Consider the following 17,172-nt stretch of genomic DNA (forward strand, 5'->3'; position numbering starts at 1 on the left):
AAACAAAAAAAGATGGGGCGCCTGGGTGGCGCAGTCGGTTAAGCGTCCGACTTCAGCCAGGTCACGATCTCGCGGTCCGTGAGTTCGAGCCCCGCGTCGGGCTCTGGGCTGATGGCTCGGAGCCTGGAGCCTGTTTCCGATTCTGTGTCTCCCTCTCTCTCTGCCCCTCCCCCGTTCATGCTCTGTCTCTCTCTGTCCCAAAAATAAATAAACGTTGAAAAAAAAACCAAAAAAACAAAAAAAAAGAGAAAGAAAAGAAAAAGGAAGGAGAAAAAAAACCACTTTCCTCGGTTCCACCCTAAAATAGACTCATAGTTATCCAAGTCCTGGATCAGACGCCCATAGCTGTGAACTTCATTTTCAATGGTCCGTATGTACCTCTTTGGCTTGTCCCTACTTTGGAACTTTAAATTTCTTTCCTGGATAGCATAAACTCTCTTTCCATCTCTATGGGTTTGTTACCAGATCTATTTCCCTAACACTGATCCTCCTGACCTCTGCAAGGCCTGAGAGGAAAGGGGAAGATTCAGACCTTAAGGGTAGTTAACCTAAGGGTTAGTTCCTTAAGTGTCCTTTTCTTCACCTCTTCTGCCAGCAGCGTCTCTGCTCGTATAGTTCCCCTCTGCTTTCTCCTAGTCCCCTGGTACTCTTTCTGCTTTTCCTAAGAAGTTGTAGACTCTGGATCCACATCTAGGCAGCTTTCTACTCCACATCTACAGGTGAAACAAGAGGATTCTAGTGGGAATCTAGTGGATAGCTATAGTGATAAGAATAATGAGGTTGGGGACACAAAAGATGTGTGCCCATTTTCTCACTTTCCATCTTTGATCCACACTTCACATTTAGATATACAATTCTCCTGGAATTGATTTCTTTCTAAACAGCTTTATTAAAGTTTAATTCACATACCATATAATTCATACATTTAAGTATACAATTAAATAATTTTTTAACGTTTATTCACAGGGTTGTGCAATCATCAACCACAATCTAATTTAGAGCATTTTCATCCCCCTGTAAGAAACCCTGTACCCATTAGGTGTCACTCTGCATTCTCTTCCACCCCCATTCCAGCCCCAAAAAACCACTAAGTTCACATTTTGGCTATTATGAATAGTGCTCATGTACAAGTTTTGTGTGGATGTATATATCCAGTTCTCTTGGGAATATACTTAGAAGTGGAATTGCTGAATCTTTTAATAGTTCTATGTTTAACTTTTTGAGAAAATGCCACTGTTTTCCAAAGTGGCTGTACCATTTTACATTCCCACCAGCAATGTATGAAAGAAAATTCTAATTTCTCTACATCCTTGCCAATACTTTATTTCCTATCTTTTTGATTACAGCCATCATAGTAGTTGTGAAGTGGTAACTCATTTCTGTTTTAACTTGCATTTCCTTAATGACTAATGATGCTGAACATGTTTTCTTCTACTCGTGGGCCTTTTGTATATGTTCTTCAGACAAATGTTTATTCAGATCCCTTTGACTACTTTCTTTTTTTTAAGTTTTTACTTATTTGTTTATTTTTGAGACAGTGAAAGTGCAAGCAGGAAAGGGGCGGAGAGAAGAAGAGACAAAATCCCAAGCAGGCTCTGTGCTGTCAGCACAGAACCCAACACAGGGCTTGAACTCAGGAACCATGAAGTCATGACCTGAGCCAGCATCAAGAGTCAGACGCTCAACCGACTGAGCCACCCAGGCACCCCTAGATTCTCTTGACTGTTTTTTAATTAGGTTGTCTTTTTATTATTGAGTTGAAAAAGTTCTTTATATATTCTAGATACAAGTCCTTTATAAATGTAGGATTTGCCAATGTTTTCTCCCATTCTGTGGGTTGTCTTTTCACTTTCTTGATGGTATCACTTGTGGCACAAACGTTCTTTTTTTTTTTAAGTTTACTTATTTTGAGAGAGACAGAGATAGTGCAAGTGGGGGAGGGGCAGAGAGGGAGAGAGAATCCCAAGCAGGCTTTGTGCTGCCAGCGCAGAGCCTGATATGTGGCTGGAACGCACAAAGCCGCGAGATCATGACACAAGCCAAAACCGACTCTTACCCGACTGAGCCACCCAGGCACCTTTTAGACTTGATTTTGGCATCTTTCTCATAAACCAAATGTCCATAGATGTGTAGGTTCATTCATCCTTCCGTCCCTCCTTTCTTCTTCCTTCCCTCTCTCCCTTCATTATTTAAAACAAAAACTTTATTTTTATTTATTTAAAAGTTTATTTATTTTGAGAGAGACAGAGCATGAGCAGGGGAGGGGCAGAGAGAGGGAATCCCAAGCAGGCTCCATGCTGTCAGCATACAGCCCGATGAGGGGCTCAAACTCACGAACCATGAGATCATGACTTTAGCTGAAATCAAGTCAGATGTTCAACCGACTGAGCCACCTAGGTGCCCCAACAAAAACTTTTTTAAAAGCTCTATGCCCAGTGTGGGGCTTCAAGAGTCATATCCTCTACTGACTAAATCAGCCAGGTGCCCCTGTGTAGGTTCATTCTTTAAAAGCTAGATAGAACTCATCTGGTTCTAGTGACAATTTCAGTGGTAAGTTATAAAATAAAATTTTCGATGAGAATAAAAGTTTTCCATGTCTTAGGTTAATTTTGGTAATTTATATCTTGCTGAAAAATCATCTGGGGGCACCTGGGTGGCTCAGTCGGTTGAGCGTCCAACTTCGGCTCAGGTCATGATGTCACCACTTGTGAGTTTGAGCCCTGCATCAGGCTCTGTGCTGACAGCTCAGGGCCTGGAGCCTGCTTTGGATTCTGTGTCTCCCTCTCTCTCTGCCCCTCCCCAACTCACGCTCTGTCTATCTCTGTCTCTCAAAAATAAATAAACATTAAAAAAAAATCATCTGGGTCTTAAAATTTGTTGTCAGAGTTGATGGATTTAAAAAAATCATTTTAATCTCTGGACAGGTCTTCTTTCTCAACCATCTATATTTTAGCTTTCTCCTTTTCTTTCTTTTTTTAAATGTTTATTTACTTATTTTGAGAGAGTGCATGCACTCATGCACGCACAAGCAGGGGAGGGTCAGAGAGAGAGAGAGAGAGAGAGAGAGAGAGAGAGAGAGAGAAAGGGAGAGAGAGAGAGAATCCCAAGCAGACTTTGGCTGTCAGCACAGAGCCCAATTGTGGGACTCTATCGCATGAACTGTGAGATCATGACCTGATGACCTGAGCTGAAATCAAGAGTTGGATGCTTAACTGACCAAGCCACCCAGGTGCTCATGTCTTTTTTTCTTAATTAGGCTCTTCAAGGGTTTTCTTATTTTATTGTTTTTTCAAAGTACCAGTTTTTGGATTTGCTATTCTTTCTACTAATTTTTGTTTCCTGTCTCATTAGCTTTTACCATTTATCTGCATTAATTCTGTCTTCATGTCTTTTTTATGGATATTATTTTATGGTTCATTTTCCGATTTCTTTTTTTTTTACATTTTTTAAATGTTTATTTATTTTTGAGACAGAGAGAGACAGAGCACGAACAGGGGAGGGTCAGAGAGAGAGAGAGAGACACACACAGAATCTGAAGCAGGCTCCAGGCTCTGAACTGTCAGCACAGAGCCCGACGCAGGGCTCGAACTCACAGACCGCGAGATCACGACCTGAGCTAAAGTCGGACGCTTAACCGACTGAGCCACCCAGGCGCCCCTCTTTTTTTTTTTCAATATTTATTTTTGAGAGAGTTTGTGAGTGCATGGTATATACGCATGTATGAGTGGGGCAGAGGCAGAGAGGAGGACAGAGGATCCAAAGCAGGCTCCATGCTGACAGCACAGATCCCGATGCGGGGCTTGAACTCATGAACCATGAGATCATGACTTGAGCTGAAATCAAGAGTCAGACGCTTAACCAAATGGGCCACCCAGACGCCCCTCATTTTCCAATTTCTTAAAGTGAGCATTAAAAATTCCTTTATTTTTAGGTTCTCTTCTATAATAAGAATGATATCTAATACTTTTAATTTTCTGTTAAGTATAATTTTTGCTGTATTTCACATAGATTTGTATTAAATATTCCCCTTTAGTGTGCTTTCTTAATGGTCTTGATTCCCTCTCTGATCTCACAGTTATCTACAAGTGTATTTCTCAATTTCTAAGAAGGTTAAGAATGTTTTAGTCCTTTTATTAGTTCTAATTTTATTGGATTAAGATCAGGTGATATTGTCCGTAAAATCTCCATTTTTTTTTCAGTCTGTTAATACTTTCTTTGTGGTCAAGGGCATAACTAATTTTTATAAATGTTCGACAGACTTAAGAGAAAAAAATATTCCTATTAAATCTTTCTATTAATCTTTTAAATTGAGTTTGTTGATTATATAATTCAAACATTGTATAATCTTACATAATTTTGATTTTGAAAAATGTTTATTAAAAATTTTTTATACTTGGATTTTTATAATAGTGTGAAAAAGTATATGTTCAAGAAAAAGGATCAAAGACAAAATACATAGCAAGGAATGAGAAAAAATAAAATTTCACCTTATCAAAATCTATGACACTACAAAAAATCAATTTTTATGCTAAGCACAATATACCTACTATAGAAAAACTTTCTGCAGGAAAATATGCTTCCTTAGATTCTCTTTCTGTTTTGTATAAACACACCTTTTGATTCAGTCTAATAAACAAGTACAATACATTTTGACTGAGATAACTATTTTGTCAAGAAATTGCACTTACTCTGGTTGGGAGATTGCTCTGTCGGGGTTTCTGTATCAAAATGTGGACCTGAAGAAGTATAAAGAACTCCTTTATTGTAATTTTCCCATCTTTGAGTTTCTGAGGAAAGAAAAAAAGTTTGCACAACTATTCAAAGTGAGTTCTTTTTGACTAGAACACCCTACTTTGTTTCTAAATAGCTTACAGTATATCTGTACTATACATGAAAAGATTTTATCTAATAGTATTTCTTAATGTTATTCAGTAACAATAGAATTAAGAACAAATTATAAAACATAGGTCTTCTAATTGTGATTTCTACTCCATATGACTAATGAACATGCTGGGTCCTTAATAAAAAACACTTGTTTTCTGTATAGTTGAAATATTTCATAATTAAAAAAACATTTTTTTAAGTTTCTTTTTTTTGAGAGAGAAAGAGTGAGCAGGGGAGGGGCAGAGACAGAGAGGGAGAGAGCTGATCAGCCTGGGGCTTGATCTCTTGAACTGTGAGATCATGACCTGAGCCGAAATCAAAGACTTGGACCCTTAACCGATTGAGCCACCCAAGCTCCCCTAAAAAAATTTAAAAACAAAAGAGGAAAACAGTTGCAACAGAAACATAAGTATTTTAACATACCTCCTTCAAGCTCTCTTCACAAATAGTGTCTCTGAGGAACTGTGATTCCATTTGACTATTGTGGTGTGCTAGAGGTAAAGCAAATTCAGGAGATGAACACGTCAAAACTGAATTGTAAGCTTAATTTTAACCATCATTCAGGTTTATATGTGTGGTTCATTCTATTGAAGATATCCACTAGGATCTTTTGGGGAAGAGAGTCATTTATAGTGCAAGTATATCACAATTTTAAGGCCCCATTCAATGTTTCTCTTACCATTTATAGTCTATCACTTCTCAATTTATTAAAATTACTAAGAATTAAAAAGATACTAAATATTTTACTTATCAATTAGCTCTAACTCACAAAAAGCTTAAATAAATTTTAAATATCTCCTAAACTGAAATACATTTATTATTAGTCAAGTAAGCAGATGACTTCTATTATTTAGCCTTCATGAAGATCTTACTGCTGAAGTCCAGAGAAGTCCCATCGGCCTTGATCGAATCCAGAGAACTGCTGCAACTACATGGTGTCCTGCTTAGGCTCTTTATTAATACACTGTTAGCATTTTTATCTATATCCCCTTCAGCATGGTGATCAAAAATCTGAAATTATCAATTAAGGAACATCATCAGCATGAAGTTAGGACTTCGTATACCTATAAATAACTAAATGTTTGTTAAATGCTAACAAATACTACTTCTTAACATAAAACTTATCAATAATTTATATGAAATACCTCAGTAACAAATTAGAATAATAAGCAACTTAGTAAACCTTTAAAGTAATTTATTTAAGAATATATAAAAATCACCTTGTGCATTATACCGCATAAGCAAATGGTTTCTCAGATGTGTCTAAGTTAAAGACAGATCCAATGAACTGACAAATGTTGACCTATCCAATTATTTAACTACTAGCCACCAGGGTCAGGGCTACCACGCTGAAATAAACCAGCATAGAAAATTGGCTATACATAGTGGCTCTGGCTAGAGCACAAAGAAACTTACTTCCAGGCTTTAGTACTTCTTTCCCCAGGTGACCAACATTCCTTTGGCTGATGTCAAATAAGGGATGTGGTCTTGCTTTTACCATTTTAGCCATTTGACTTTACAGCCTTAAACGCCATTTTCACCTACTACTTACGTAAGTTTTGAAGACAACATGTTCTTGGTCTAAATGTTAGAATGTAATCTCCATGAGAATTGATTTTTTTTTCTGTAAATTCTCAATGATTCATTCCCAGCTCCTAAACAATACCCAGGACACAGCAGATATTCACTGTCTACTGAACAAAATAATACTAATTTTTGGGGCACCTGGGTGGCTCAGTCAGTTGAGAGTCCGACTTCAGCTCAGGTCATGATCTCACAGCTCGTGGGTTCGAGCCCCGTATCAGGCTCTGTGCTGATAGCTCGGAGCCTGGAGCCTGGAGCCTGCTTGGGACTCTGTGTCTCCCTCTCTCTCTGCCCCTAACCCACTTGCATTCTGTCTCTGTCTCTTTCAAAAATAAATAAACATTAAAAAAATATTAATAATTTTTATGGAATCTTTTTAGTTTTAAATTTTCTATCACTGATACTACTTCAAAGCTTCATTTCCTCAGGACCTCATATTATAGAAGTACTAAAATAATTTTCTAAGCTCACGCACATATTTCTTAATAGCATTTAAACTCTGTTTTCTATCAATCTCTGATACTTTCTAATCTTTATTTCTCCACCTATACAACTCAATTTGAGTGATAGGTTTCATTCTCTCCAAGTTATCTAAATGAGTATTCCTTCAACTTCAAAAAAAAAAAAATCTATGACCTCTTTCATAAATTCAGAATCTCACTTACTTCACCTTGAGATACTGGGCTTGACTTAGGCATTCTCTCATTCACTAAAGAAATGGACTCTCAGCTTTCACATATCTTCATCAGCCAAGAAAATTCAAGCAGGCTTTTCTTTATGCAGTTTGCATAACAAAAAGTTGTTTTGTTTTTTACCCTCTAGATATTTAGAACACTAAAGATAACTTTTCAAACTACATACACCCTGCCTGGAGATTCTCATATGCAAACACACAATGACAAATTGCACAATTTCAGCATTAATTTTTATACTACTTCTCATTTCATTTTTTTGTGATTTGTCACCTCAAATTGTTAGTCAAATAATTTAACATGCCACACACGATTATTTCCCCAGCCTTAGAGTTGGAAATAATCAATTCCTGCTCATCAACTTCTGCCTTAAAATTAAAATTCAAGGGCCGCCTGTGTGGCTCAGTCAGTTACTGACTAATGATTTCTGCTTAGGTCATGATCTCAGGGTCATGAGTTAGAGCCCTGAATTGGTGTGGAGGCTGCTTGGGATTCTCTCTTTGCCCCTCCCCTGCTCGTGCACATGTGTTCTCTCTCTCTCTCAAAATAACTTAATACATATTTAAAAAAATAAACAACATTCCTTAGTTCAAGACAGAGCTTACCTCCTGATCTTGTGGAGTATCACTAAACCTAATCTCACTTTTTCTGATTTTTGTCTCATTCTGAATATCATCTTCTTCTTGTGTCCAGGTTCTTTTTTGGCTATTACTGGTTTCTCTTATTTTATTTTCAGATGGTGAAATCTCTCTTTGATATGTCTCAATCAAAGCCTTTTCCTCAGTTTCTACGATAATAGAGTCTGAGGAATTAATCTCACCAGGGTATATAGGAAGGTTTTCCTCATTTATATATTGAGATGGACTTAAGTTCAGCTTAGTTGCAACAAACTCAATGCTTGATTCCTTACTGAAGACTGGTTGAGTTTCTAAGTGACTTAAATCAGCTGTATCTCCTTGAATCTGCTTCAGGTCATCAATACCAGTGACGCTACAATTTCTCTTATTTGGCAATCTGGGCAAAAATATTCCCAAAGAACGTCTCCTTACTTTATCTTTTACAACTGTGAGTGGTACAGAGACAGTTTCAGTTCCATTATGAGAAATTTTATTTTCTTTATCTCTATCATCTTCAACATTGCTGGACACTGTGTTAATATTATGTATTTCTGTAGCTTGCTCTATACTCATATGATTGTGTGCCTTATTTACCAATGCAAGTAATTGTTCTGGAGAAGGTGGTATATGAGCAGTTTGGAAATCTAAAAATTCTTCAGTTTTTCCATTCAAATTATTCAGATCTGATTTGACACTACTAAAACTTGCAGTATTAGATGCAATTTCAGGAGATGATGCTTCTCTAGAATTAGCATGAGTGTGAATAACTTGCTTAGTCAAGTCAGAGTTACTGTGGAAATCTGTATTGTATTTAGCTGCCTGAATATTTTTCCTCAGCTCTTTTTTACAGGCTATAGTATACTGTTGGGCATTATTGAGCATTTTGGACTCATTTGCACATGCGGGTACAGAATAATTTCCCATAACAATATTTAAATCCTTATTTCCAGTGTTACACAATACTGTTTCATCTTTATTCACAATTATTTGTCCTTGTTGAGATAATGGAGGTAGCTGGGTTGAGAGATGAGGCTTAGAAGCCATACAGACATCATCAACAAAGGTCATCTTTAAATTATGTTCTGCCTTATCAACAAAGCCCTCCATTTGATCCTTTGGGAGCTTAAAAGATACTCGCTTTGAATTAGGTTTAGTTACCTCCCCCAGATCTTGACTATATATTAAAGTTTGATTAGCTATCACATTTTGGGGCTCCTTAATCAGATCTTGATCTTTGAGCACTGTTATAGCACAGTCTAAGTGTCCTTTGGTAATGGTTTGAGTAATTTCTTCCTCTAACAAAGAACAAGAAGCAGAGAGAGGCAGTCCCTCAGATTTCAAGTAATATTCATTGGCTAAATTGTTTGCATAAACAAGATCGTTTTGCATTGGGCAATTACTGGCTTTCTCATCTTTATCATCTGAGGACATGACATTCCCCTCCAAATTGTCAAAATAGGAAATAGCATTTGGTAAACAGGAATAATTATCACTGGATCCACACATAGCAGTTGTATGACTGTTTGTAAAATCCATGTTTCTTCTATCTGTACTATTTAACTGACAGCTTTCAGTTTTGGCTTTTTCCAATGTATAGGCCTGGTCTACAACTTTCCCCATGACCTGTTCATCCACAGTGCTATTGAATTTGATCATTTCTAACTGACTTTGACCCCCAGACAATGTATTAATAGGAACAGAGGGTATCACATGATGCTTTTGCTCAGAGTAAACAATTTTGTTTTCTACAGCCAGTGCTTGTTTTTCAGTGAGTTCTTGGATAGAGTGACCATCATTATGAAAAGAAATACCCAAGGTTTTTCCTTTAGCTATTCCAAATTTAGGGCACTCTTGAAGAATTTCCTCTGTGGCTTGACAATCAATGAAAACAGTATGGGATTTGGTAACTTCCAGATCACAGTGATTATCTACAAACATTACAGTTTTGTCCATAGGCCTAGTAGTTATTTTATCTGGTGAGACAGTTTCACATTCTAAGGCAGTTGTGTGACTTCTAGTCATCTCCATGTCATCCTGCCCACATGTGTACAAAACAGTTTTAGAAGTTCCTGCCAAAGGCACCAAACGGGAATCCTCTCTATCTTCCAGGACACTTTTGTTACTTATTTTCACTGTACAACTCTGGGTGATATCCATACCATTTTTAACATTTTTGAAAAATGCAGTTTTGTCATTTTTGAGACTAAGGCTTTTCCTTCTTTGACTTTTGCGTGATATAGTATCATTCAGAAGTTCAGGCTTTGGTACATCTTTGTCATTTTTCCAAATGGTTGATTTAGGCACTTCCATGTTATCACCAGCTATAAATCCTACAGCTTTCTCTATAGGACCAATGTTAGGCCATTCTGTCAGTGGTGTTAGCTTGACTTTTGCTGCTGAATGGTCACTTTCACCATTCTCTGGAAAGAAAACACTGTCCTCTGCAGAAGGAAATGTCACTCTTGGCTTTTCTGGGCTTTTTCTTTTGCATAGGTCAAAGTCAGGTCTGTCTGTAAGCACAGTCCTATCCTTTGCTTGGTAGTCAATGAAAACAGTGTGGGACTTTGTCATTTCCAGTTCACTGTAATTATCTACAAACATTACAGTTTTGTCAACAGGCCTAGTGATTTCATCCAGTGAGACAGTTTTACATTCTATAGCAGTTGTGTGACTTCTAGTGACTTCCATGTCATCTTGCCCACACGTATACAAAACAGTTTTAGAAGGTCCTGCCAAAGGCACCAAATGAAAATCTTGTTCATTTAATAAAGGTTTATGATTTATTTCCACTGTAAAACTCTTGGTGATATCCATATCATTCTCATCACCCTCTGAAAATACAATAGTCTTATCAACTTTTAGTCTGCCAACACTTTTCCTTCCACAGATTTTGACATCTTCCTTTTCATTCAGAAATCCAAGTTTCTGTATACTTTTGTCCTCCAACACATCTATGTTATCATTAGAAACAAATACTCCAATTTTCTCTGCAGGAGTTTTACTACATTTTTCGACTTTTACAGCTATCTGTTTGTTTACTGTTGTCAGCTGGCTGTTAGTATTTTCTAAATCATTCTTACCCAATTCTTGTACATCAGAAGGACCAAATCCAATGACAACAGTATGACTCTTGGTTAGATCCATATTTTGTTCTTCCTCTGAACAAATAATTATCTTGTCATGAGAACAGTCAAGTGTGGGATTGCCTAAACTTTTCCTTAGTGGCTCAGGCAGTTTAGAATTCTGGCCTGGTGCAGATTTCACTGTGTAACTGTTAACAGCAATATTATGATTCTTCATGGTAGACTGTCCTTCTAATACAGAAAATGACTCTGTGGTAGGAAATAAAGGTTGCTGACATAAAACTGTATTTCCACTATTTCCCAGTGTTACTTGTTTCTCAAGATTTCCACCAGAGTATACCATATTGTGGCTTGTTGCTATGTCTTGATTAGCATCAGCTGAGTGAGGAGAATCTTTGTCAAGATAGGGTGCAATCTTGAAAACTTGATCTTTGTCTTTGCCCCAGGTGTCAGTTGGGGTGTTTTTGGATATTTTGTCTGGCTGTTGGGATGGTTCCATATGACTTTTGGTCATTTCTTCCCATTCATTTGAAGAGTTTTTGCTTTGAAAGTGAAATTTACTGGTATTCTCAGATGTTAGATTGTAAGATGCAAGAGGAACTTGACTTCCTAGGTTAGTTGTGTGGCTTCTAGTCAAATCCATATCTTCATCTGTGAATATTTCAGTCTTTTTGTCAGTCAATGAAAAGGATGAAGAATTTGCCAGGCTCTGCTGTAATCTTCCCTTAAATTCATGAGGAACTGAGCTACAATTTATATTTATTTCCTCATCCTCTGACATGGTTTTGAGATTTTGGAGCATCATTTCTTTTTCAGATACTGGTGTGTCTGCTCTCTGTATGTTTGTCTGATCTTGTTTAAAAATCTGATTATCTATTGCAACTGTATGACTCCTGGTAATGTCCATGCTATCCTCTCCTAAATAAACAGTTTTCTCTGTGACAATACACATGGTATCTGGATTGGGATATATTTTAGAATAATTACTCTCATTCTTCAGTAAATTTTTCTCTTCTCTCACACCTGAGAGACACTTGGTTAGTTCCATAGCATCATTACTGCTAGAATAGAAAAATGTTTTATGATCTTGAGTAGCTGGGCTCACACATATAGATTCTGGGATCATGGCCAATGTTCTGGCATCTTGGTTAGAAGTCTGTGTGACTATGTGAGTTTCTGTCTCTGTAATAGGACTTCTGATAGTATGTATTTCACCCTTAGGGTTGAAAGAAGGGTCTTGAAAAGCAGCATTCAGTTTATTCTTTAAGAATGTCTTCTTTCCTGGAGCTTTAGTTCCATAAGCTGTTGGAATATCCATCATGACATTCTGAGTGTGATTTTCTGTATTAGATAAATTATCTGCTGAGGGCAAATTCTGGATAGTGTGATTAACTGTCAAGTCCATAAAGTCATTGCCATAAATTGTAATATCATCACCTTTAAATTCCCTTAAGCTGGTCTCACTGGATGTGGGAACCAAAGTCTGAATATTGACTGTATGACACTGGGTGAAATTCATCTCATCATCTTGTTCTCTAAAGATTCTAGTCATATTATTGCTATTTTCATCTACCCTAAGAGATACATGCATTTGATGTACAGAAGAGGCCCTATTTGATCCTTTGGGATGAACAGATATCTCAAAATTTTCCTTATCCGGTCCTGTTAAAGCATTAGATTTTCCTGTTTTCAATCTTTTTATGAAGTCATTAAAATTTATTTTCTTTTCTGAAGAAGTGCTTTGATCCATGGAAAAATTTAATTCCTTTTTCATTCCTAAATCCTTAGTATGGAGCTTTAAGTTAGCCAGAAATGATGTGGTATCTATCTTAGTGGATTTTTCACTTTTGGTACAATCTAAAAGGCCTTTGGTAATCATCACAGTGTGACTTGTTGTTAGATCCATCTGGTTTTCATCTGAAAAGACGACTGTCTGGTCATGTGCATGTTTCTTTTCATGGCTGTGTTCTGCAACTGAAATCTATAATGAAAGCAAAATGTAGGAGATTAGATCAAATGCAAACTTTTAGAAAGGTATTTTATAACGTGTACTATATACAGAGTACTATATAAACAATCCTCAACGATGGTTTCATGATATACTGTTTGTCTGAATCAGTGACATGGTATGTAGCATATTTTTGCACAAATTGAAAGTTCAAGGTTAATTATACACCTACTAGAATGACTAAAACATGAAAAAGACTGACGATGTCAATTATAATAAAAATTCTAATTACTATTTAGATAGGTCATTCTTATGCTAAAGAAAAAAGACTGAGAAAGGGATAAGTGCATGACAGCTAATTTATAGTATGCTCTACTCTTAGAAGTTGGGTTCTTTTTGAATCTTAAAGCAGTGGTTTTATTTGTAAGGATACAGCCTAACTTCTTGCTACTCAAAGTATGGTCCGTGCACTAGTATCATCAGGAGATTAGAAGTAAAGAATCACAGGGCCTGTGCCAGATGTACTGGAAAAGTATCTATATTTCAACAAAATCCTGAGTTCATATGCTCATTACAGTTTGAGAAGTCCTGATATAATTAATATATTTCCCTATTATTTATACTGGTTGTGACTGAACTGTCCTTAGTTAACTGAAAAGGTAAGAAGTTTTCCAGTCTATGCTGGTCCACTTTGGTAATTAACCCCTAAATCATGCCATTACCATTAATGTTTTTGTGTGTTAACTATCAAGGGAGACTAAAATATAAAGGCACATGCATGAACTCATACCTCTCTCTGTTGCATCTGAGACTGAATGGGAGCACAAAGCAATGTGTTCATTCCTATTGAAAAAGAAGAAAAAACTTATCAATAAGAAAAAAAATATATTATCAAGAGACTGATTTTTCTTTCCTTAGGTTCTTTATCATTTATGAGTATTTACTTAGTATTATCAGTTACTAAACCCTTCATAAGAACTTAGGTATTAAATTTCATTAAGACTTCCAATTGTCCCATTTTAGGGACAGAGAGATCAGCGATTATTATATTCTCTATGTGACTGAAATACTTTTAGAATGTGGTAAATTTGTTTTATCAAAGTTTATTTATTTATTTTGAGAGAGAGAGAGCAAGTGAAGGAGAGGCAGAGAGAGGGAGAGAATCCCAAGCAGGCTCCATGCTCAGCACGGAGCCCAATCCAGGGCCCAATCTCACAGCTGTGAGATTATGACCTGAGCCAATATCAAGAGTTAGACGCTTTGGGGTGCCAGGGTGGCTCAGTCGGTTGAGTGACCGACTTCGGCTCAGGTCATGATCTCGTGGCTTGTGAGTTCGAGCCCCGTGTTGGGCTCTGTGCTGACAGCTCGGAGCCTGGAGCCTGCTTGATTCTGTGTCTCCCTCTCTCTCTGCCCCTCCCGCATTCATGCATGGTCTCTGTCTCAGAAATAAATAAACATTAAAAAAAAAAAAAAAAAGAGTTAGACACTTAACCAACTGAGCCACTCAGGCACTCCTAGGATGTAGTGATTAAAAAAAAAAAAATTTTTTTTAATGTTTATTTATTTTAGAGACAGAGAGACAGAGCACAAGCAGGGGAGGGGCAGAGAGAGCCAGAGACAGAATCTGAAGCAGGCTGCAGGCTCTGAGCTGTCAGCACAGAGCCAGACGTGGGGCTCGAACCCACAAACCAGGAGATCATGACCTGAGCTGAAGTCAGACACCCAACCGACTAAGCCACCCAAGCGCCCCACGGATGTAGTGATTTTAAAGGGGGAACTGTAAAGTTGGAAAGTTTGGAGTACTTTTTTTTTTCCCTCCATTTTATTTTTATTCTCTGGATAGTAGAGGTTACATGGGAAAGAATACCCAACTGATGAGATAGATATGTTAGAGTAAGGAGTAAGTGGGTGGCTCAGTTGGTTGAATGTCAGACTCTTGGTTTCAGCTCAGGTCACGGTCCCAGGGTCATGAGATTCAGCCCCATATCAAGCTCTGCAGGGAGCCTGCTTGAGATTCTCTCTCTCTCTGTCCCTCTCCCTGACTCACGCGCATGCTCTCTCATAAAAAAATAAAATAAAATAAATGAAATGTTAGATAAAGATTTTGAAGCATCTTTTATTTTATGTTAAAGAATCTAAAAATTTTTTTTTAATGTTTATTTATTTTTGAGAGACAGAGCATGATCAGGGGAGAGGCACAGAGAGAGACACAGAATCCAAAGCAGGCTCCAGGCTCTGAGCTGTCAGCACAGCCCAACGCAGGGCTCGAACTCACAAACCCCGAGATCATGACCTGAGCTGAAGTCGGACACTTAACCGACTGAGCCACCCAGGTACCTCTATGTTAAAGGATCTAGATGCTTCCATGATGAGATGTGCGTTTTATAAAAAATAACTCCAGAGGAGAAGAAAGTAGATTTAAGAGAAGATGAACCAATGAGGAGGTGCTACAATACTGCAGATATAAAGAGGATGAAAATTTATGTTTGGGTAAGAGAAAATGAGAATGAAAATAAGAGATTAGACTCAAGACTTTTTGAACTGAAATATAAAGATTTAGGTCACAAATGGACTTTCGAAATAGGAAGGGATTGAAGATGCTATATAAAACAAGAAATACATTTTATAATACTTAAATTTAAAGGCAAATCTTTAGACCATTTTTTAAAGTTTTTATTTAAATTACAGTTAGCCAGGTGGTTAACATACAGTGTAATATTAGTTTCGGGTGTACAATATAGTGATTCAACACTTCCATACAACACTGGTACACATCACAAAAATCTTTAGAACATTTTAAAGTGTTTATAGCAGGGCACCTGGATATCACTATCTATAGGCACCTCTATCAGATATTAAGCATCCAACTTCAACTCAGGTCATGATTTCACAGTTTGTGAGTTCGAGCCCCACATCGGGCTCTGTAATAACATAACACCTCAGAGCCTGGAGCCTGCTTCAGATTCTTTGTCTCCCTCTCTCTCTGCCCCTCCCCTGTTCATTCTCTGTCTCTCAAAAATAAATAAACATTAAAAAAAGTTTTAAAGAGTTTATGGCAACCCTGATTGAATATGATGAAGTAATTACAGCCTTTTTTATTTAAAAAAATTTTTTTAACATTTTATTCATTTTTGAAAGACAGAGTGTGATTGGGGTCGGGGCACAGAGAGAGACAGACACAGAATCTGAAGGAGGCTCCAGACTCTGAGCTATCACACAGAGCCCGACGTGGGGCTCAAACTCACAGACTGCGAGTTCATGACCTGAGCTGAAGTTGAATGCTCAACTGACTGAGACACCCAGGTGCCCCATTATAGGTTTTTTGTTCAAAGTCTTACTTATATATCAAGCTTTCATTCATTTATCCAACAAATATTTACTCAGAACCCATTATATGCCTCAAAACTCAACTACCTACCAAGGCACAAAGAATAAACACAATTTCTGGACTCAGAATTCCTAGTTTAATAAGACAGCCAGAAGTAAATACCTGAAATACAATGTGTAAATTCTACAAAAGACTGAGACATAAAAGGTATGGTATGATAGTACAAGACAGAGTGATTCCTTCGTTTTGTCAGAGAAGGCTCCATTTAACCCAGTACTACTTAGTGTGTGGTGCCAATCTGTGAACTGCCTGTTACCAATTCATGATGAAATAAGGAGCTTGCAACCAATGTAAATCATGTGATATTTCCTTCATCAAGAAAGTTTTACTAAGAAAAAAAGTGTCACCTAACTCAACAGTAGCTTACTGCCAGAGTTGATTTACATTATATGTGCAAGTTCCTTTTCTGTCATGGACTATACCACTTTGTGGACTGGCTATTTTTTTTTTTTAAGGTTTTATTTATTTATTTTTTTAATTTTTTTTTTTCAACGTTTATTTATTTTTGGGACAGAGAGAGACAGAGCATGAACGGGGGAGGGGCAGAGAGAGAGGGAGACATAGAATCGGAAACAGGCTCCAGGCTCTGAGCCATCAGCCCAGAGCCCAACGCGGGGCTCGAACTCACGGACCGTGAGATCGTGACCTGGCTGAAGTCGGACGCCCAACCGACTGCGCCACCCAGGCGCCCCTTTTAAGGTTTTATTTTTAAGTAATCCCTAAACCCACTGTGGGGATCAAACTCACAATCCTGAGATCAAGAGTTGCATACTCCACTGACTGACCCAGCCAGGCACACTGGACTGGCTATTTTGAATAGGACTGAAATTAAGCTAAGTGAAAAACTAAGTTAAGTGAAAAATGAGAAGACTGATAGGCAATTTGGAATAGGAAGGTCACTTCAGATAAAAGAAACAGCATTTATAAATGGATACAGGCAGAAAAAAAGTCAACATGGAGAACTATAAATACTTTT

The 17,172-nt window shown here is 37.5% G+C and overlaps 1 protein-coding gene across 2 annotated transcripts in view; it reads right to left on the minus strand.

The window, feature by feature from the left end:
- KNL1 (kinetochore scaffold 1) overlaps nt 1–17,172 on the minus strand; it is a 67,441-nt gene that overhangs the window by 22,336 nt on the left and 27,933 nt on the right. For both annotated transcript variants that reach the window (XM_047863731.1, XM_047863732.1), the window contains 5 exons: nt 13,599–13,651; nt 7,766–12,841; nt 5,757–5,895; nt 5,308–5,375; nt 4,689–4,787 (listed from right to left, as the gene is read on the minus strand). In XM_047863731.1, the coding sequence (XP_047719687.1) occupies nt 4,689–4,787; nt 5,308–5,375; nt 5,757–5,895; nt 7,766–12,841; nt 13,599–13,651 (5,435 nt within the window). The remainder of the gene's footprint in view (nt 1–4,688; nt 4,788–5,307; nt 5,376–5,756; nt 5,896–7,765; nt 12,842–13,598; nt 13,652–17,172) is intronic.

Source organism: Prionailurus viverrinus, chromosome B3, assembly GCF_022837055.1.
Source record: "Prionailurus viverrinus isolate Anna chromosome B3, UM_Priviv_1.0, whole genome shotgun sequence".
NCBI lineage: Eukaryota > Metazoa > Chordata > Mammalia > Carnivora > Felidae > Prionailurus > Prionailurus viverrinus.